Source organism: Hypanus sabinus, chromosome 21 (genome assembly GCF_030144855.1).
Source record: "Hypanus sabinus isolate sHypSab1 chromosome 21, sHypSab1.hap1, whole genome shotgun sequence".
In the NCBI taxonomy this organism is placed as follows: domain Eukaryota; kingdom Metazoa; phylum Chordata; class Chondrichthyes; order Myliobatiformes; family Dasyatidae; genus Hypanus; species Hypanus sabinus.
This window is the reverse complement of record NC_082726.1, coordinates 21,875,548-21,897,806: the sequence shown is the minus strand read 5'-3', so window position 1 is coordinate 21,897,806 and position 22,259 is coordinate 21,875,548. Positions and strand designations below refer to the sequence as shown.

The window sequence follows — 22,259 nt, the reverse complement described above, 5'->3', positions numbered from 1 at the left end:
GAGAAGGGAGGAAAGGGGAGGAGAGAAGGGAGGGAAAGGGGAGGATAGGGGAGGGGAGGGGAGGGAAAGGGGAGGAAGGGGAGGGGAGGGGAGGATAGGGGAGGGAAAGGGGAGGGGAGGGAAAGGGGAGGGGAGGATAGGGGAGGGAAAAGGGAGGGGAGGGGAGGAGAGGGGGAGGAGGGAGGGAGAGGGGGAGGAGAGGGGAGGGAGAGGGGAGGGGAGGGAGAGGGGGATAGGGGAGGGGAGGGAGAGGGGAGGATAGGGGAGGGGAGGGAGAGGGGGAGGATAGGGGAGGGGAGAGGGGGAGAAGAGGGGAGGGAGAGGGGGAGAAGAGGGGAGGGAGAGGGGGAGAAGAGGGGAGGGAGAGGGGGAGAAGAGGGGAAGGGGAGGGGGAGAAGAGGAGAAGGGGAGGGGAGGAGAGAGGAGAGGGGAAGGGGAGGGGAGGAGAGAGGAGAGGGGAAGGGGAGGGAGAGGAGAGGGGAAGGAGAGGGGAGGGGAAGGGGAGGGGGTATAGTGGTGGGTGAGGTGGTGGGGAGAGAGGGGTGAAAGGAGGGGATGGTGAGGGAGATGGAGATGTAGAGGGGGAGAAGGAGAGATGGTGGAGACTGAGGGTATGGGGGAGACGGGGGGGGGGGGGTGCAGAAGAAGCAATGTGATGGCGGCCGGGAGAATTGGGTAGATTCGGAGGGACAGATCACCTGAAACTCGACTCAGCTGCTGTTCTGTAGACACACTTCTGGCATCTGCACTCTTCGATGTATCTTTCAAGCTTTCTCAGGGAGTCAAATCTGATGGAACTGGCTTGCAAAACCCAGGGAGATCATCATCTTCAGCGAGTAAACCGATATTTATTCCTCCACAACATTTTTAAATAGGTGGCTGTTTTGTACTTGTGGTATGCAAATGACTTGGAATAATTTCAAAGGCACTTTCCTGACTCTCGAATGCATCAGAAGTGATGGGGGGGGGAAAGACTACAGGTCCCAGAATGCATCGCCAGGAAGTCGCGTCGACTTTGCACAGAGAGGAAGAGACGCTGGAAATAAACCGGGGTTCGTTCAGGTTAAACACTGCATTGAGGTTTTGCAAAGTTGGTCTTGATTGCTCTGGTAGCTTGCTTGCGCGCGTGTTGGTTGCCGGCAGTCAGATCTAAGATGCAAACTTTGCATGTTTTATTGCGCACCGAGCTGTTTTGTAACCTATTGCACAAGTCGGCAACAGATCCCAACGAGCCGTTTCATTCAGTGCATCGAGTGCATTTTTGCAGATTGTAGGAACTCAGTATAAAGTCGGTTGAGATTTAAACCTTATTTAGTGCAACTAATTTCTGCCGACATTGTTGAATGTGTGATTAGGTGCTTGGAATCAGGACAGATAAGGCACAGGAAATGGTATGTTTACACCATGTTTTAGTATGGTTTGGCTTTGATTTCAGGTATCAGCTGGGGTTGAGTGGGCAAGGCTGCCAGATCTGATCAGGAAGGGATGAGAGCGACCCCCACTTTGCACACTATGAGCGATGACTCTCCTATACAGGACTGAGAGGCCACTCGAATTTACGGTCATGAACACAAGGAGAGATGCAATGAAAGCGTTGCTTGAGCTGCATCGCAGGCGCATAGGCAGAGAGAACACAGCGAAAAAAGACCACGGTAAAAAATGAGGACACGAACATAGTGGTATAAGAGGGAGTCTTTAGAGTTTCATTGCTGTTTTAGGGTAGTTGTGTTGGTGGGTTCGAGAACCTTATAGTTGACTGTTCCTGATCGCGGTAGAGTGTGGCACTGTTGGCAGTGACGTCCTGTGATTCAGGGGTGAATTATCTAAGGCCTCACCTTCACACTTGGGTGGGTGTAATAGGTCCCATGACATTATCTGAAGAATAGGAGGGTGCTTATTCCCAGTGTCCTGACCAGTATTGACCCTTTGGGAGACTAGGGGCTGTGGGACTCTGGTCAGAGGAGAAGTTGGCCTGGGCTAGATTGAAATGTGGAGAAACCTGATTGTTTCAGTGGTCTCCTTGGGTCTGAGGAAATACTTTCCACCATCAACTCGGATGATCTCCTTTGTTTTATTCCCAACCCAGGTTGTCCTATAAGATGCCTGAAGGACCCGAGCTTCACTTGGCAAGCAAGTTTGTTAACAGGGTCTGCGGTGGCCTCGTGTTTTCGGGGAGCGTGGAAAAATCTGCTGTGAGTAAAAACTGCGAGGTGCCGTTCCAGTGCGACGCCTACATCATCTCGGCAGTGTCACGGGGGAAGGAGGTCAAGTTGACCCTGGCACCAATCAAAGAGGAGGACTGGAAGGAAGATGTAAAGTGCCCGGCAACGGAGCCTGGGAAAGAGTCCCCTGGTCCGGTGGATATCGTCTTCCGCTTTGGGATGTCGGGCTCGTTTGAACTGGCTGCGGAGGAGGAGGTCCCAAAACACGCCCACCTCAGGTTCTTCACCAGAGACAAGCCCAGACGGGTGCTATGCTTCGTGGACCCAAGAAGGTTTGGGAGTTGGGAGGTCAACGGGACCTGGCAGCCGGACAGGGGGCCCTGTGTGATGTTTGAATATGAAAAGTTCAGGTATATTACAGTAGAATCTGCAGAACAAAAGCAGGCCTGTGTGGCCAACGTCATTCACACCGACCGCAATGACGATCTATCCTAACGCCATTTGCCCGCATGAGCCCCATATCGCTCCATTCCTTTCCTATCCAAGTACGTGTCCAAATAGTAATTGGTTTATTATTGTCTCGTGTGCTGAGATAGATTGAAAACATGTTTTGCAAGCCATCCATGGGGCTCACTTAACTGAATAAGTGCATTGAGATCATTATTATTTATTATTAATATTAAGTGAAAAGCAGAATGTTGTGTTACTGTTAGAGAAAGTGCAGGCAGTAACATGTAAGAGCCACCTTGGGGTAGATTTTGAGGTCAGGAATCCATCTCGTTGTACAAGAGATCCATTTAATAGTCTTATAATAGTGGTTGAAGGTTCATTTTGTTGTCGAGGTATACACGTACAACACAACTCTGATATTTGGCTTCTCCAGATAGCCATCATATACCCATGAAAATGTAAAAGAAACAAAACTTGCAGACCCCGGAATCCCCCACCCTCTCCCCCCAGAGAAAGAACGGCGACAACAATCCCCAGCCCACCTTTCCCGCAGAAAAAAAACCCAGCGACAATAGCAATCCTGACACTCTCCCTGCAGAGAGAAAAAACAGCAACAATAACAATCCCCGTCCCTCTCGCCCTCTGTCCGTGACCCTGGGTGCATATTTTCAGGTTGTGTCTTTTGCACTGTACTGTCGTAATTTTATGTAATACACTGTACCACTGCTGTTGCAGGGAAAAAACAAATTTCATGACATGTGAGTGATGATAAACCTGATTCTGATATGGGTCACTATTGTGAACTGAAAGTGGGGGGGAGGAGAGGGGCATTGTGCTTGAGAAAAGGGGGAGAGAGAGGGGAAGGAGTGGGAAGCACCAGAGAGAGATTCTGTAATGATCAATAAACCAATTGTTCAGAATCAAATGACCTTACCTGGTGCCTCAGGGTGGGGTGTGCCTGCACCTGGGCCACACCAGTGGTTTGACTCGGCAGTGGGGGTGCCTTTGCATGCAATCGAACCAACTGCCTCATTTCTAACCTACACAGGCAGAATGTGCTGTCGAATCTTTCTGACAAAGCTTTTGACAAGCCGATCTGTGAGGCACTATTAAACCAGAAGTACTTCAATGGAATTGGGAATTACCTACGGGCAGAGATACTCTTCAGGTGAGTGGGGTGTTTCGGTTCTTCCCTTATTTCATCAGGAGTTGATGAGGCGAGATAATCCAGCCTTGTATCCCTCCCCTCAGCCACGGGGGGAAATACTACTTAGTTCCCACCATTGCGGGACGGAAATACACCACTATACTCCAACCCAGTGGTACTCAACAAGGGCCCATGCCAGATTTCATACAGTAAAGAAAGTTTCTGAATGGGCCATGAGAAATTTGCTGTTTTAATGAAATATTCCTCAAATGTATAAATTAAAAAGGAATGAATATATGTAACACACAAAATGCTGGAGGAACTCAGCAGGCCAGGCAGCATCTATGGAAAAGAGTACAGTCGACACTTTGAGCCGAAGCTGCCAGGCCTGCTGAGTTCCTCCAACAAGTTGTGTGTGTTGCTTGGATTTCCAGCAACTGCAGATTTCCTCTTGTTAATGAATGTATGTAGCTTATTTGGAACCCTGAATAAAATAAATGGGAAAATATGTGCGATGATGCCAATGAGGCAGCAAAAGTTGTGTGTGTGTGTGTGTGTGTGTGTGTGTGTTGGGGTACAGCACTACAGCATATCAATTCCCATCTGTACTCCTGTTTCACACCCTGCAGGGCATCCTGCTGACCCCTGCTCCGCATCCACCCCCCAAATCAGTGAACAGACTGGCGGGACCCAGCAGGATACCTGTAATAATATATTTGACATATAATAATATCTATAATCTGTTAAAACAAATATTGACTGTATATTAGAATAATTAGTATAGTTGACCAAAAAAAGCTTTAGAAACTAACAGAGAGTGAGGGTCGCAGAGGTAAATGAAAGTGGGTTATGAGCAGAAAATGGTTGAGAACCATTGATCTCTCCAGCCTTGGCCCAACAAAAGAATTTCCAGAGTTGGGGTTCGGGGTAGCTTCTGAGTAACCATTGTAAAACTGAAGTCATGGGCATCTTGGGGCAAGTTCACCAGTGGTGTGAAGGACGGTTGTCCTTGCTGGAGGTAAATCACTCTGTCCCAGGACATCATTGTGGGAATTCCTCAGGAGAATGTCCTAGGCCCAATCCTCTTCAGCTGTTTTATCAATGACCTTCCTTCTGTTATAAGGCCAAAGATGGGGATCTTCACTCTTTAATTCCATTTGTAACTCCTCAGCAAATGAAACAGTCCATGCCTGTGATTCAGAAAGACCCAGACAATACTCACAGATGGGCTGAAATTGGCCAGTAAAGTTTTGTGTCACAGAAGTACGAGGCAGTGACCATCTTGAACAAAAGAGAGTCTAATTACCTTCCCCTGACATCAACTATCAGTACCATCCCCAGGTCCTTCACCATTGATATCCTCAAATCGCTGTTGATTCGAAACTCAACCGGACCAGCAATGATTGAGTAGTAAGCACAAGATCAGTGGTGAGGCCTATTTCCCTGATCCATGGTTGCAAACACAGGCCAGGGACCGGGTACCCTGTGGTGGTTGACACACCTCTTGACCCCCAAAATTCTTTCCACTATCTACAGATCTGTGTCAGAGAGTTATTGAGCACTGAATCTACCATCAGAATTCTGAATAGTCCATGAGCACTACCTGACTAGTTTGCTCTCTTTGTACTGTTTGTTTATATTATTGTTAGTTATAGTATTTTTAAGTATTGCATTGTACTGTTGCCATAAAACAAATTTCATGACAGTGGTACTAAACCTGATTCTGATTCAGAAATCTTCCTAACTGCTCGAAGGGCTGAATGGTCTACTTCTGCACCTATTGTCTATTGTCTAACTGGTCTTCATTAAGCAAGATTCCCATCTAAACTAACCCCATATAGCCCATATTCCTCTAAACCTCTCCTCTGCTTGTCCTTTTCAGTGTACCTGCCTCAACCACTTCCTCTGACAGCTCATACCCCATACAAATCTGTCTTTATCTTTAGGTTGAAAGTTCCTCCATTTGAGAAAGCAAGGACGGTGCTGGAAGCTTTACTCCATAAGGAGACGGTAAGGTTAATCCCAGGGTTTTACGGAGACAAGGTAGGAAAGAGTTTCCATCATCTGAACATTTTCTCTGGAGCAGAGAGGAATGTGAAATCTCCTAGGAAATGCTGTGATATACATCTCTGAATCTGGAATATTGCAAAAGTCGTTAGCAAAGTACCATTGGATTTTTGGATCATTTTAAATTCCATAGATTTATTTTTGTTTGTGATAAAGAAACAGGTAAAACAGTTTCTTTGTCACACACAAAAAACATCCACACCTTAGTTGCTATACCTACACACAACTAAAGTTTTTCTTTGATCTGTATTTCATTGGAAATACTTTTGACTATGTGGCTAAACTCAGCTCAAACACTATCTGTAAATTTGCCAATGACACAACTGCTTTTAATAGTACAGTACTGCGCAAAAGTTTTAGCATATATACAGTTGAAGTCAAAAGTTTACATATACCTTAGCCAAATACATTTAAACTCAGTTTTTCACAATTCCTGACATTTAATCCTAGAAAACATTCCCTGTCTTAGGTCAGTTAGGATCACAACTTTATTTTAAGAATGTGAAATGTCAGAATAATAGTAGAGAGAATGATTTATTTCAGCTTTTATTTCTTTCATCACATTTCCAGTGGGTTAGAAGTTTACATACACTTTATTAGTATTTGATAGCATTGTCTTTAAATTGTTCAACTTGGGTGAAACGTTTTGGGTAGCCTTCCACAAGCTTCTCACAATAAGTTGCTGGAATTTTGTTCCATTCCTCCAGACAGAACTGGTGTAACTGAGTCAGGTTTGTAGGTTTCTTTGCTCGCACATGCTTTTTCAGTTCTGCCCAGAAATTTTCTATGAGATTGGGGTCAGAGCTTTGTGATGGCCACTCCAATACCTTGACTTTGTTGTCCTTAAGCAATTTTGCCACGACTTTGGAGGTATGCATGGGGGTCATTGTCCATTTGGAAGACCCATTTGTGACTGAGCTTCAACTTCCCGGCTGATGTCTTGAGATGTTGCTTCAATATATCCACATAATTTTCCTTCCTCATGATGCCATCTATTTTGTGGAGTGCACCAGTCCCTCCTGCAGCAAAGCACCCCCACAACATGATGCTGCCACCCCTGTGCTTCACGGTTAGGATGGTGTTCTTCGGCTTGCAAGCCTCACCCTTTTTCCTCCAAACTTAAAGATGGTCATGACCAAACAGTTCAACTTTTATTTCATCAGACCAGAGGACATTTCTCTAAAAAGTAAGATCTTTGTCCCCATGTGCACTTGCTAACTGTAGTCTGGCTTTTGTATGGCTGTTTTGGAGCAGTGGCTTCTTCCTTGCTGAGCAGCCTTTCAGGTTATGTCGATATAGGACTCGTTTTACTGAGGATATGGATACTTGTCTACCTGTTTCCTCCAGCATCTTCACAAGGTCCTTTGCAGTTGTTCTAGGATTGTTTTGCCCTTTTTACGCCAAAGTACGTTCATCTCTAAGAGACAGAGTGTACTTCCTTCCTGAGTGGTATGACAGTTGTGTGGCCTCATGGTATTTATACTTGCGTTCTGCTGTTTGTACAGATGAACGCGGTACATTCAGGCATTTGGAAATTGCTCCCAAGGATGAACCAGACTCGTGGAGGTCCACGATTTTTTTTTTTCTGAGGTCTTGGCTGATCTCTTTTGATTTTGTTTGTAAACTTCTGACCCCCTGGAATTGGGATATAGTCAATTAAAAGTGAAATAATCTGTAAACAATTGTTGGAAAAATTATTCGTGTCATGCACAAAGTAGATGCCCTCAGCATCTTGCCAAAACTATAGTTTGTTAATATGAAATCTGTGGAGTGGTTAAACAATGAGTTTTAATGACTTCAACTTAAGTGTATGTAAACTTCCGACTTCAACTGTAGATAGTTATGGTGCCTAAGCCCTTTGCACAGTACTGTAGTTATTTATGTATTGTACTGTACTGCTGCCTTGATAAAAACACAAATTTCATGACATGTGTGAGTGATGATAAACCTGATTCTGATATGGGTCTCTAGAGTGGGGAGGGGGCAGGGACAGGGGAATCATGGCTGGGAAAGGGGGAAGGGAGAGGGGAGGAAGTGGGAGGCACCAGAGAAACTTTCTGTAATGATCAGTAAACCAATTGTTTGGAATCAAATGACCTTGCCTGGTGTCTCAGGGCTGGGCGTGTCTGCACCCGCACCACACCCCACCCACCACCTTCTCTGCCACCTGTCCCACACTCCTCTCACAATGCACTACTCTTGCCATTTCCATCATCCTTTGGTTCTGCCATATTTACAAACTCACACTCTGCTCTACTTTGGCAAATAACCTGGTTATATACCGTATATGTGCCTAAGATTTTTGCACAGCACTGTATATCAGATGTCGATGAGGAGGCATACAAGAGTGAGCTGGATTAGATGGTTAACAACAATCTCACACTCAAGGTCTGTGAGAGCAATGATCTTCCCTTTTCTGCTCATTGATTTCAGTTCCTGATCATGCATTGAAGTTATGCTACCTGACTAGTAATCTGCAGTCCTGGTCCAGTAAAAAAAAAACAGCTTCACTCCAATCTGTACCATGGCAGTAGGTGAAACTAAGTTTAGTTAAATAATCTGGAATGTGGGAATGCCAGGTGAGTTTGACCGCATGCTTCAGAGTCAGGAGGGGTCTTCTGGGGTGCTAACTCCAGAGTGAACCTGGCAGAATGTTCAGGAAGGCTGAACCCATTCAGTGTTTCACGGATGAGGCTCTGTGGAAGAACAGTGATTGAGGAGGAAGGTTCGGACAGTTGTATAATGTGTAAAGGTTGGGGAAAAGTGAGTTGAGATTGGGGGGAGAGCAGTTGGATGGGAATGGAACACAAATCGCCAAGAGGTCTACAAGGGTTACTGAAGATCAGGAGCTTTCTTCCAATGCAGCTGCATTGAGCTACAACACTGACTGTCTGTCTCTATTCTCAAGACAGCCGAGTTGACTCTGAGTAAGAAAATAAAGATGAAGTTGGAGAATCCTGATATACTTGAGCTGTGCCACTTGCTACCGATGGAGGTCATTAATTTGGGTAAGTGGTTCTACCTTAAGGTAGCAAAATGTTGATAGTCCACCCGACGTCTCTTTGGAAATCCAATTTATAGTCCAGCTTCTGTTGAGAAAATTGGAGGGACGCCTCATGTCTGTCTGAGCAGCTTCTAACCAGGCAGCGTCAACATCAAATTCTCAAATTTCTAGTAACCGTTCACCTCTACTTTTTTTCCTTTTCACCTCTTTTGTATCCCTTGATTCAACAGGGACCCATCATCCTGTCTCTTTCCCTCTTTCCCCTTCTCTATCTGCCTATTACCCACACACTTCTCCTACTGGTTCCCCTCCCTACCTCCCTCCCTATATTCCATACTCCACTGCCCTGTCCTATCAGATTCCAAATCTTCAGCCCTTTGTCACTTGCAAACTCCTGACATCCTTCCCACTCTCTTTCCCTCCCTCAACTGGATCCACCCATCACCTGTTTTAGCTCCACCCCTTTCCTCCACCAGTTTGTACCAGCTATCTCTCCTTCGGAAGGGTCTGGACCTGAGTTATTTATTGTCATTTCCCTTCATAGAGGCCTAACACACTAAGTTCCTGCAGCACCTTTGTCTGTTGTCCAGTTTCTGGTGATGTTGGCTGTGCTTCCTTTAAACTTGCTGCTGCCCTTTTTCCCCACACTCTCTTTAGAAAGATGTGACTAAGGATCAGAAGATCCCTTGTGGGTTGACTTAAGAAACTGCAAGGGTAAAAGGACGTTGATGACAGTTATATAGAGGCCTCCCAACAGTGGCTGGGACGGACCACAGGTTACAACAGGGAATAGAAAAGGCGAGTCAAAGGGGCAATGGGAGATTTTACACAGTAGGTCGATTGGGAAAATCAGGTTGGTAGTGAATCTCAAGAGAGTGAGTTTGTTGAATGCCTAAGAGGTGGCTTTTTAGAGCAATTTGTTGTTGAGCCTACTAGGGGATCACCTATACTGTATTGGGTGTTATGTAATGAACAAGAGGTGATTAGGGAGAGGTAAAAGAACCCTTAGGAACCAGTGATCACAATACGATTGTGTTCAATTTGAAATTTGATAGGGAGAAAGTAAAGTCCGATGTAGCAGTATTTCAGTGGCGTAAGGGAAATTACAGTGGTATGAGAGAGGAGTTGGCCAAAGTAAGTTGGAAGGAGCTGCGGGCAGGGATGTCAGCAGAGCAGCAATGGCATGTGTTTCTGGGAAAAATGAGGAAGGTGCAGGACATGTGTATTCCAAAAATGAAGAAATAACTCAAATGGTAAAATAGTATAACTGTTGCTGACAAGGAAAATCAAAGCTATTGTAAAAGCAAAAGAAAGGACATACAATAAAGCAAAAATTAATGGGAAGATAGAGTGGGAAGTGTTTAAAAACCTACAGAGAGCAACTAAAAAATCATTAGAAGGGAAAGATGAAATATGAAAGCAAGTAAGCAAATAATATCAAAGTGGATAGTAAAAGTTTTTTCAAGTATGTTAAAAATAAAAGAGAAATGAGAGTGGATATAGATGAGGCAGGAGAAATAATAACAGGGGACAAGGAGATGGCTGATGAACTAAATGAGTATTTTGCATCAGTCTTCATTGTGGAAGACACTAACAGTATGCCTAATTGTAGTGTGTGAAGGAAGAGAAGTGGGTGCAGTTACTTTTACAAGAGAGAAGGTGCTCAAAAAGCTGAAAGACCTGAAGTTACATAAATCACCTGGACCAGATGAATTGCATCCTAGGGTTCTGAAAGAGGTAGCGTTAGAGATTGTGGTAGCATTAGAAATGATCTTTCAAAAATCACTGGACTCTGGCATGGTGCCAGAGGACTGGAAAATTGCAAATGTACTCCACTCTTTAAGAAAGGAGGAAGGCAGCAGAAAGAAAATAATAGACCAGTTAGCCTGACCTCAATGGTTGGGAAGATGTTAGAGTCAATTGTTAAGGACGAGGTGATTGAGTACTTGGTGACACAGGACAAGATAGTACAAACCTGTTGGAATTCTTTGAGGAGATTACAAGTAGGATAGATAAAGGGAATGCAGTGGATGTTGTATATATGGACTTTCAGAAGACCTTTGACAAGGTGCCACACTTGAGGCTTTTTACCATGTTAAGAGCCCATGGTATTACAGGAAAGTTACTAGCATGGTTAGAACATTGGCTGATTGGTAGGAGGCAGCGAGTGGGACCACTTCTTTTTATGCTGTATATAAATGATTTAGATGATGGAATAGATGGCTTTGTTGCTAAGTTTGCAGATGATATGAAGATTGGTGGAGGGGCAGGTGGTGGTGAGGAAACAGGTAGGATGCAGAAGGACTTAGATCAGAAGAATGGGCAAGAAAGTGGCAAATGAAATACAGTGTTGGAAAATGCATGGTCATGCACTTTGATAGTAGAAATAAATGTGCAGACTATTTTCTAAATGGGGAGAAAATCCAAAAATCTGAGGTGCAAAGGGTCTTGGGAGTCCTTGTTCAGAACACCCTGAAGGTTACCTTGCAGGTTGAGTTGGTGGTGAGGATGACAAATGATATGTTAGCATTCATTTCAAGCGGTCTAGATTACAAGAGCAAGGATGTAATGCTGAGGCTTTATAACGCACTGGTGAGGCCTCACCTTGAGGATTGTGAATAGTTTTGGGTCCCTCATCTTAGAAAAGGATGTGGTGACATTGGAGAGGTTCCAGAGGAGGTTCACAAGGATGATTCCAGGATTGAAAGGGTAATAATGTGAGGAACATTTGATGGCTGTGGGTCTGTACTCGCTGGAATTCAGGGAGGATCTCATTGAAACCTTTCAAGTGTTGAAAGACCTAGACAAGGTAGATGTGGAAAGGATGTTTCCCATGGTGGGAGAGTCTAGGACAAGAGGGCACAGCCTCAAGACAGAGAGACTTGCTTTCAAAACAGAGATGCAGAGAAATTTCTTTTGCCGAAGGGTAGTGAATTTGTGGAATTTGTTGCCACATGCAGCTGTGGAGGCCAGGTCATTTTTGCATTTTTGGCAGAGATTGATAGGTTCTTGATTGGGCTTGGCATAAAAGGCCGGGAATTGGGGTTGAGGAGGAGATAAAAAAAACGGATCAGCCATGATTGAATGGTGGAGCAGACTCAAAGGGCCAGATGGCCTAATTCTGCTCCTACGTCTTATGGTCTGTACAATGACCAAGTTTAGTTTGTTCATAGATATAGAGACGCAGCACAGTAACAGACCTTTCCTCAACAATCCTGTGCTGCCCAATTACACCCGTTAAACCAATTAAGCTACTAATCCATAAGTCTAGGGAATATGGAAGGGAAGCGAAGCTCCCGAGGGAACCTACACAGTCATGAGCTGAATGTGTAAACTCTTTAGACAGTAGTGAAAATTGAACCCAGGTTGTTGATGCTTTAATAGTGTTATGCTAAAAATCTACATTACCATGCAGCCCTCAGTAGGGTTAAGCAGTTTCTTGTGCACTTTTTAAACTTGCTGCTTTCTCCGGCTATTTTATTACAATACTGAATAATGTCCTAGTAAACTCTGAATATAAAAGGGATGCTGGGGTAGGATTATGGTCCAGTAGACAGTAAAATTCGCTCATTCAGCACCACAAGTCCTGAGCATGTCGAATTATCAGAGTTTTGCTGCCTCAGTCTCCATCGCTGTTGAGAGTATTAAATGAAAAGGGCCTGTTTATTCCCTCTCTCTGTGTGCGATAATCTCAGTTTGGTTCAGGTTTTGTCGCTGTCATCTTCTGGATGTTTAGTTCATCTTTGTTGTGGAACACTGGGGGACCAGTTGGAGTTTTAAATTAATTTCACGGCTTCCTTAATTGGAGTATACACACAGATCACTGCATTTTACAGACATAGTCGTACAACACCAATCAGGGTATTTGGCCCAACTGATCCATGCCGACCACGATTGCCACCTGGGCTAGTCCCAGTTGCTCACATTTGGCCCATAAACCTTGCCTATCCATGTTCCTATCACAAACATGAGAAAATCAGCAGATGCTGGAAATCCAAGCAACACTCGCAACATGCTGGAGAAACTCCGCAGGCCAGGGAGCATCCATGGAAAAAAGTACAGTTCATGTATCGGGCCGAAACCCCTCACCAGGACGGGAGAAAAAAAGATGAGGAGTAGATTTAAAAGGTGCGGGGAGGGGAGAGAGATACCCAAGGTGGATAGGAGGGGAAGGGTAAAGTAAAGAGCTGGGAAGTTGATTGGTGAGAGAGATACAGGGCAGGAGATGGGAGAGTCTGATAGGAGAGGACAGAAGGCCATGGAAGAAAGAAAGGGGGGAAAGAAAGAGGGAGGTGATGGGCAAGCAAGGAGATAAGGTGAAAAAGGGAAAGGGCATAGAGAATGGTGAAGTGGGGGGGCCATTTGCAAAAATTCGAGAGAAAGTTCATGCCATCAGGTTGGAGATTACCCAGATGGAATATAAGGTGTTGTTCCTCCAACCTGAGTGTGGCCTCATCGTGACAGTAGAGGAGGCCATGGATTGACATACTGGAATGGGAAGTGGAATTAAAATGGGTGGTCAATGGGAGTTCCCACTCTTTCTGGTAGACAGAGCATAGGTGCTTGGTGAAGCAGTCTCCCATTCTACCTCGGGTCTTACAGATATACAGGAAGCCACAACGAGTGCACTGGATACAGTACCTGACCCCATCAGACTCACAGGTGAAGTGTCACCTCACCTAGGACAGTTTGGGGCTCTGAATGGTAGTGAGGCGGGAGGTGTAGGGGCAGGTGTAGCACTTGTTCCGCTTGCAAGGGTAAGTGCCAGGAGGGAGATCAGTGGGGAGGGACAAATGGATAAGGGAGTCTCGTAGGGAGCGATCCCTGTGGAAAGCAGGAAGTGGGGGGAGGGATGGAAAGATGTGCTTGGTGGTGGGATCCCGTTGGAGATGGCGGAGGTTCCGGCGAATTATGTGCTGGTAGGGTGGTAGGTGAGGACAAGAGGAACCCTGTCCTTGATAGGGTGGCAGGAAGATGGGGTAAAGACTGAGATGCACAAAATGGAACAGATGCAGTTGAGGGCAGCGTTGATAGTGGAGGAAGGGAATCCTCTTTCTTTGAAAAAGGAGGACATATCCATTCTAGAATGAAAAGCCTGTTCATGAGAGCAGATGTGGTGGAGACAGAGGAATTGAGAGAAGGGGATTGTGCTTTTACAAGTAAAAGGGTGGAAAGAGGTTCAGTCTAGGTAGCTGTGAGAGTCCGTGGGTTTATAATAGACATCAGTAGATCAGCTGTCTCCAGAGGTACAAACAGATCGAGAAAGGGCAGGGAGGTGTTGGAAATGGACTGGGTAAATTTGAGGGCAGGGTGGAAGTTGGAGGTAAAGTTGATAAGTCAGTGAGCTTAGCAAGGGTGCAGGAAGCACCTATCTGAGTACCTTTTAAATCACTCCCTTCTTCTCTTAAGCCTAAACTCTGAAAAACAGACTGCACATTTTATGCACTGCTATAAGATCACCCATTTTCCTGCACTGCAATTTAAAAATCAGAATTCCCAACCTGCTGAATCTCTCTCAGTCCCTCAAGTACCATCAACATTCTCATAAATCTCCCCTGCCCTTTTTCAAGCTTAACATGGTCTCAATTCCAAACACGGTCTCAATGGAATCCAATTCCATCTTGTGATGAATCACTGGGATTCTCTATCCCAGCATTTTCAAATACCAAGTCACATAAGATTTACAGTGCCTATTAAAAGATTTCAGCCCCATTGGAAGTATTTATGTTTTATTGTTTTACAACTTTGAGTCACAGTGGATTTAATTTTAAATATAAAACACAAGATAATTGATTGTATTAGTATTCACCCCCTTTGACATGAAACACCAAATCATCACTGGTGCAGCAAGTTGGTTTTGGAAGTCATATAATTAGTTAAATGGAGATCACCATGTGCAGTCAAGGTGTTTCAATTGATTGTAGTAAAAATACACCTGTATTTGGAAGGTCCAACTGCTGATGAGTCAGTATCCTGGCAAAAACGACACCATGGAGCAACTCTATGAAAAGGTTCTTGAAAAGCACCAGTCAGGAGATGGATACAAAAAAATTTCCAAGTCAAATGTCCCTTGGAGTACAGTTCAGTCAATCAACAAGAAATGGAAACAAATTGGCACAGCTGTAAGTCTGTCTGGACCAGGCCGTCCTCAAAAATAGAGTGACTGTGCAAGAGGGGGACTAGTGAGGACATTAAGAGTCCTATGACAACTCTGGAGGAGTTACAAACTTCAGTGGCTGAGGTGGGAGAGAGTGTGTATACAACAACTGTTGCCCGGGTGCTTCACCAGTCACAGCTTTATGGGAGAATGGCAAAGTGAAAGCCACAGTTGAAAAAAACCCACATGAAATCTCAGCTGGTGTTTGTCAGAAGGTATGTGGGATACCCTTAAGTCAGCTGAAAGAAGGTTCTATGGTCAAATTAAACCAAAATTGAGCTTTTTGGCCATCAGACTAAAACCAAAATACAGAGAGTAAAATGAATGCTACAAAATACAGGGAAAACTTGATGCAGTCTGCAAGAGAACTGCGACTTGGGAGAAGGTTTGCTTTTCAGCAAGACAATAACCTCCAAACATAAAGCCAAAGCTGCTCAGGAATGGCTTAAAAACAACAAAGTTAATGTCCTGGAGTGGCCAAGTCAGAGTCCGGACCTCAATCCAATTGAGAATTGTGGCTGGATTTTAAAAGGGCTGTTCCCCATACAATCATGTGACAGAGTTTGAGCAGTTTAGTAAAGAAGAGTGGGAAAAATTGCAGTGTCCGGATGTGCAAAGCTGTTAGAGACCTATCCACACATGCTCAAGGCTGTAGTTGCTGCCAAAGGTGCATCTAATAAATACTGACTTGAAAGGAATGAATACTTAGGCAATCAATTATTTTGTATTTTATGTTTGTAATGAATTTAGATCACTTTGCAGAGAACTGTTTTCACTTTGACACGAAAGAGTCTTTTTCTGTTGATCAGGCAGAGTTATGCATATCGGATGTGAAGTGGAGTTGAGGTTAGTGATCAGATTGGCCATTATTGAATGGCAGCTAAGACTCAGGATTGCACGACCTATTCTACCGATATTTTGGTTTTATTTTGGCCAAGGGATATGAGTTTTTGACCTCTGGTTCATCATGAGAGCACTGGAACAGTTTAGTGTGTGAGATGACACAGAGGGCACATGTAGGTGTATTTGCTGATTAGTTGCAACCTTTCTTTTAGCATTGCAAAGTATAAAAATGGTCTTTGTAAGGTGTAGTCTCCAGTGGATGGTTGCAGCCCTCGTGCACAGAAATTGAGTAAGCAAAAATATGGAATTAATGCAGGCAAGTGTGATTCGTAGGGATTGTCATAGTCATAGCATACACACAGCGGGCCAAAGTTGTATGACTGTCTGCACAAAGGGTCAACATATGTAGTCAGTCTTATGAAGTGAGGCACAAGTACTGTGGCACTAGAAATCCTGAAGTTAAATCTGGAAGTACTGAAAGCATCTCAGATCTACACATGTGGAGAGAAAAAGAGAGAGGAAACCATTAACACTTTTTGATGGTGACCTTTCACCAGCGTTCCTGACAACAGGGCTGGGTATTCCCAGCACTCTTTGCGTAAGGAAGAAGAACAATAGAACAGTGCTCCCTCTGTGCCAATGGATCAGTGTAATTATCCCTCTTCCCCAACTACAGGTGGGGAGGGCTACAAATCCAGCCGCTCGAGCGAATCCTCTGCTTTCAGTGCCTGGCTCCGCTGCTACGAAGTGGTGGGAATGCAGACGTTACGTGACGGCAACAGTAGAACCATTTGGTTTCAGGTAACTGGAGCTGCTCTCTACTGTTCTACACTGCTGTTAGAAGACTGCTAAATTGCTCCATAGTAAAATAATTTGGACTATTAAGAGTCCTGCCTTTCACTGAGTCTACACTGTCCATCGAGCACCCATTTACACAAATCCTACTTTAGCCCGTTTTATTCTTGATCCAATAATTGCCTCGTTGTGATCAGGCACCTTGTTGTTTCCCTGCTCTGCACTTTCTCTGTTACACTTTATTCTGCGTTGTTATTGTTTTACCTTGTTCTACCTCGGTACACTGTGTAATGATCTGATCATTATGAGCAGTATGCAAGACAAAGCTTTTCGCTCTCTCTCTGTTCTTGAGACAGTAATATTCCAATTCCAGTCTCCGAGCAAGCCGCTTGTGTTACCCTACGGGAGGGACACAAGATCTGCTGATGTTTAAACTCAGACGTCAAATTCCAATTCAGATTTATTTATCACATGTACATCAAAACATACAGTGAAACACATCATTTGCATTAACAACTGACACAATCTAAGGATGTGCTGGGGGCAGCCCACAAGTGGTGTCAGAAATTCCAGTGCCAACATGGCATGCCCTCGATGCTTGCCAGAAAACAGAATACAACAAAACCGCACCAGCAAGGCAAACCCTTTTCCTGCCTCCCACCCACACACACACAACAGGCCTCCAGCCTCTAGTTTCCAGGTTTTGGCCAGTGGGCCTCCACTTCTGGACTACTGATAGGCCGTCAAGCTCCATTCCTCCGTATCGCCCCTCCCACCCCCGGACGAGCCGGTGACAGGATCTGAACTCTGGGTGGTCAGTCTGTCTGCCCATCGTGCCTCCTGCTCGCTTGGCATTCAAGCGCAGAGCTGAAGCTCGGACATTGGATGGCCTTTGTCACCCATCCACGCCATTGAACTTTGACCGAGAATGCAATGTGGAGGGCTGACCTCTAACTGCCCCACGTACCTGTCCCTAAGCCCTCACCTGACCTCTGATTCCCCTCTCTGACCCCAAAACCAACCCTATGAACTTAAAATTTGAGTTTTCCCTGGAATTTAATGGGGAGAGAGAGTTTAACTCCCCTCAGTTTTCCACTCTCCCCTCCTCTCAGTTTCCATTCTGTATTCTGATTACCTTCTCACCCCTTCTCCTCCCCTGCCCTCATGAACTGTCCATCATCTCCCTTGTTTCTCCACCTCCTTCCATCCTGTCCTCTCCTATCAGATCCCTTCTTCCTCAACCTTTACCTTTTCCACCTATCACCTCCCAGCTCCTTACTTCATCCCCCGGTTTCACCTATCACTTGCCATCTAGTACCTCCTTCCCCCTACTCCATCTTCTTATTCTGGCTTCCTTTCCGGAAGTGATGAAGGGTCTCATCCCAAAACATCAACTGTTTACTCTTTTCCATAGATGCTGCCTGAGTTCTTCCAGAATTTTGTGTGTGTTGCAGAATCTCATGTGTTTACGATTTACAGATTGGTAGATTAATTGGTTTAGATAAATTGCTTTAGCTTTTGGTGGGAAGGAGGAGAGAATTAATGAGGATTCTGGGAAAAATTAATGGGTGAATGAAATTGCTCTGTGAGCCCAATGTGGGTCAAAATGGCTGCCGTTAATGTTATAAGGAAATATACAGTGCTATATGGTATATGGCAGTTGTCCATTGTATCTGACGATGACAGGAAATCTGTGTGGGAGAGTTTTTAAAGTGGAAAAGCCATTGCACTGGGGCAGTTCCACTCTCTCAACCTCAGAAGTCTGGGTGCAGTGGTACAAACGAGACTGGGGTCTTCCTTGGTTGCAGTTGATGACCATGACATCATCTATGCTTTGTCGTGCCCTTTGCTTTCCCCGGAGCGTTTCAGTACCACCTTCCTATCCATTGGATCTCACAGTAGGTCTCATCTGCCCTGTCCGCCGGAACTGACTTTGCATGCTAGGACAGGCGAAGGATTAATATAAATGGCTGGTTGATGGTTAGTGTGGACTCGGTAGGCCAAAGATTTGGTACTGATCACTCTCCCTCTTTATAATTAAATCCATGGAGTCAGTCATCACCATTTGAACTTCCGCTACAACTCCCTCAAGATGAATACACTCCTCATCCTTGCTCTTCTTAGTTGTGTGTTTGGTTCTATTCCAGGGTAACCCAGGACCGCTGGCTCCAAAAGGTGAGTATGATTTTAATTATTTTCCCTTGTGTTTTACATCATTACCATTTGAATTAAGAAGGTTACACATCAGGTGTTCTGAGCTGACTTCTGAACGATAACTGGACGATATTCTGGGCTCTGCAGTTCTAATCTATTCCACAAACCAATTTTTCTCCCGCTGAAAGGTTCCAAAGTTCGCAAAGCCAAGTCTCGGAAAAAAGGAACGGTGGATGAGAATGTGAACCAATCAGACACACCTAAGGTGAATGAAAAAAACCTATTTGTTGCATGATGGAAACAAGTCATTGGCCTGTAACCTTTCTCCGCAGATGCTGCCTGACATGCTGAATGTTTCCAGCAGATTGTTTATCGGTCAGATTTCCACCATCTGGCAATGTAGTGATTTTTGCCACAGATAGTTGACAAGGGGAAAGCAGTAAGACAATTCAGAACTGTTTTGTTCGCTGTGGTTTCAAGCATTCAGGCTTGGAAATGCCAGAAATGGCCAGACAGCTGTGGAGGCCAAGTCAGTAGATATATTTAAAATAGAGGTTGAAAGGATTAATCAGGGCATCAAAGATTATGGGGAGGCAGGAGAATGGGGTTGAGAGAGATAATAAATCAGCCATGATGGAATGGCAGAGGAGACTCAATGGACTGAATGCCCTAATGTTGCTCCTATGTCTTATGCTGTGTCATTCATTGTCTAAGAGGGCATTTTGAGTTGTCCTCACTACAAATATGCTGGAGTATTTGTAGATACTTTCACTAGTGAACTAACCTTCAATGGCTTCAGCTCTTCCTTGTATGGTTTTCCTTTGTGAATAGGGTCACACTGACAGAAAGAGGAAGGGGCAATCAGAGCAGCAGATAACTCCAGAGGTTTCAAAAGATCTTTCCAAGAAGAAGCCCCGGAGAAGTAGGGCAGCTGGGAAGCAGGCAGAAGGGACAGAGGCGTGTGAGGAAACCAGGAGAAGATCTGTACGCGCCAGGAAGAAGAGTGCAGGAAAGTCACCATCACTTCCAGAGGCTCCAGCAGGTACCTGACTCATTCTGTGTTCAGCAGCTAACTCATTCCATGCCAGAACCCTAGCCAGAGACATCGAGTGCTTTGCTAGGTAACTGCGATGCTCCCTAAAGCAGACAGCTATCTTATAAATTCCCAGAGTTGCTCGGGCTTCCGTGGATTGCTAAACGACCTTCCGTTTTAAACCACTTAGCCGTAGTTCCAGTTCACTCTCTAGCTTTGCCTCTGTCTGGGATTGAAGGCCTCTGCTATGTTTTCACAGAAACAGGCCCTTCAGCCCACCTTGACCACCTGTCTACCCCAATCCCATTTACTCACATTAGCTTTCAGTGCCTTGGCAATAGAAACTCTTCTCATCCTGTGTTACTCCATGTTGTGTTGGTACTGGGAGTGTTCCTGCTCTTCAGGTGGAATTGTGGATCATTTTTCAATCCCCAAATCATCAGACTTCATAAATTAATCCATCTGTGCTCTTTGTTTCATTGGTGTGTAGAAGAACTGTACAGTAACTGATTGATCTTCTTGCTGCATTAAAGGAAAATCATGGAAGGTAGACACTCAGTGGCCACTTTATTAGCTACATCTGTACACCTGCTCGTTAATGCAAATATCTAATCAGCCAATCACGTGGCAGCAACTCAAGGCACAAAAGTACGAAGACGTGGTCAAGAGGTTCAGTTGCCGTTCAGAATGGGGAAAAAATGTGATGTTGCCCGTGGAATGATTGTTGGTGCCAGATAGGGTATCTTGGAAACTGTGGATCTCCTGGGATTTTGCCACACAACAGGCTCTAGAGTTTACAGAGAATGGTGCAAGAAAAAATAAACATTTAGTGAATGGCAGTTCTGTGGGTGAAAACGCATTGCTAATCAGAGAGGCCCAGAGGAGAATGGCCAGACTGGGTCGAGCGGGTCTCTGAACGCACAAGTCGAGCACTAAAGTGGATGGGCCACTGCAGCAGAAGACCACACCCGGCTCCACTCCTGTACCTAATAAAGAGGCCTCTGTGTGCATAGTGGGTAATGACAGTGCTGCCACTATTTAGAATTACCTCGAATCTGTCAAACCCTCGGTGTGGACCCATAGCAAGTGGGCAGCGGAACCAAGGTGGCAGGTGCTTCGTTATTTAAATCGGAGGAATGAAATCAGTTCAATATCCAAGACATTGCCTATATCAGACCCACAGCATTTTTACCTGTTACAGGGGAAGGTTAGGCAGAGCTGCCCTCCAGTCCACTGCCTGGACTGTCCCCCACCTCCCCTGGGGAAAGTGTGGCAATGCCTGAAGTTACCCACTGTAATCACCATTATGCTGAACCAACTCTAGGATATACAGATTCACTTCCCTGTCCTCAGTATTACACTTTTATTTGCGCAGTTTACCTTCTTTTGCACCTTGCTTCTCAGTCTTTGTTTATATATAGAATTTTTGAAAATTATATTCTATATTGTATTTTTCTGTAAATGCCTGCAAGAAAATGAATCTCAGTGTAGGATATGGCAACATATATGTGAGTTGATAATAAATTTACTTTGCATTTTTTAACTTTGATCTTTTCTCTCAAGTTGCAGAATCTTTAACTCCAAAGACTCGGTCGAAGAAATCCAGGAACAAATCAGGAAGGGAGCCAGTTTAATGTTCGGAAACAAGCCCAATAGGATTTTTGGATTAAAGTGGATTTATTAAAAGCTGGATCAGGACAGGCGGTGTGGTAGGATGTAGTATCACTCAGCTGAAGACCTCTGTCCCTGATTGTGTCTACTGGATTAAATCTCCACCACAGCACCTCCTTTCCTGAGGCTTCATCTCCCTGGCATCTTGTAAATCGTCTTTTAAAACATATAGAATAAGAAAAAAATCCAAATTTACTATTTTTAAATGTTTTCTACTTTTTAAATGTAGTCTATCATTTTTACCATTGAAATAAAAACTATCTGACATTTTAATGTGAGAATTTGTTCAGTGTTTAGTGTGAATTGCCAAGTACCACCACTTCTGGTTCCTCAGAAGGCTAAGGAGGTTTGCCTGTCTCAGATGCCTCTTACCAATACAGCTGGCCCTTATTTAACATGTCTCAGTGCGGTGGACTTTAGGACCCAGCGGGGCTCGGGGCTCGCCGCCCGCGGCTACTGCTGAATCCACAGTGCTTCTGTTCTGTTGACGGAAAACAATCACAATTGAAAATAAAGTGGAAATAATAAAGCAATCGGAAAGAGGAGAAACGCCAGCTTTAGGCTACAGTCGGTCAACGATCGGAACAATTTTAAAGTGAGAATAATGGAGCATGCAAAATGCCCTGCCCCGATGAAAGCTACAATTATAACTAAGCAACACAGTGGTTTAATTATTGAAATACGTATGCTTCTTAAATGTTTTATATGCATAGAAAGGTAAAATATGTACTATATATTAAGACAAACGTTTGACTAACTGACGCTAAATAATACTG

At 44.6% G+C, this 22,259-nt stretch overlaps 1 protein-coding gene across 6 annotated transcripts; it reads left to right on the top strand.

Moving 5' to 3' along the window:
* Positions 1 to 978: 978 nt before the first annotated feature.
* On the top strand, positions 979 to 21,779 carry neil1 (nei-like DNA glycosylase 1). Of its 6 annotated transcripts, none has more exons than XM_059946156.1 (10): positions 979 to 1,052; positions 2,087 to 2,572; positions 3,661 to 3,780; positions 5,706 to 5,769; positions 8,735 to 8,834; positions 16,507 to 16,631; positions 18,773 to 18,800; positions 18,968 to 19,044; positions 19,611 to 19,821; positions 21,376 to 21,778. In XM_059946156.1, the coding sequence occupies exons 2-10, from the start codon at positions 2,100 to 2,102 to the stop codon at positions 21,444 to 21,446; spliced, it is 1,269 nt and encodes a 422-aa protein (XP_059802139.1). In that variant the 5' UTR covers positions 979 to 1,052; positions 2,087 to 2,099; the 3' UTR covers positions 21,447 to 21,778. The 6 variants fall into 6 exon arrangements, with proteins under 6 accessions (XP_059802139.1, XP_059802142.1, XP_059802141.1 ...); XM_059946159.1 differs by having other exon boundaries at positions 1,042 to 1,062; XM_059946158.1 differs by having other exon boundaries at positions 1,043 to 1,090.
* Positions 21,780 to 22,259: the final 480 nt, after the last annotated feature.

Bases quoted from the DNA above. Each gene is read 5' to 3' on its own strand.
- neil1 (XM_059946156.1), top strand. From the start codon at position 2,100: ATGCCTGAAGGACCCGAGCTTCACTTGGCAAGCAAGTTTGTTAACAGG. The intron at 3,781-5,705 runs GTGAGTGGGGTG...CTTTATCTTTAG, and splicing joins CGGGCAGAGATACTCTTCAG to GTTGAAAGTTCCTCCATTTG. The intron at 8,835-16,506 runs GTAAGTGGTTCT...CCCCAACTACAG, and splicing joins GATGGAGGTCATTAATTTGG to GTGGGGAGGGCTACAAATCC.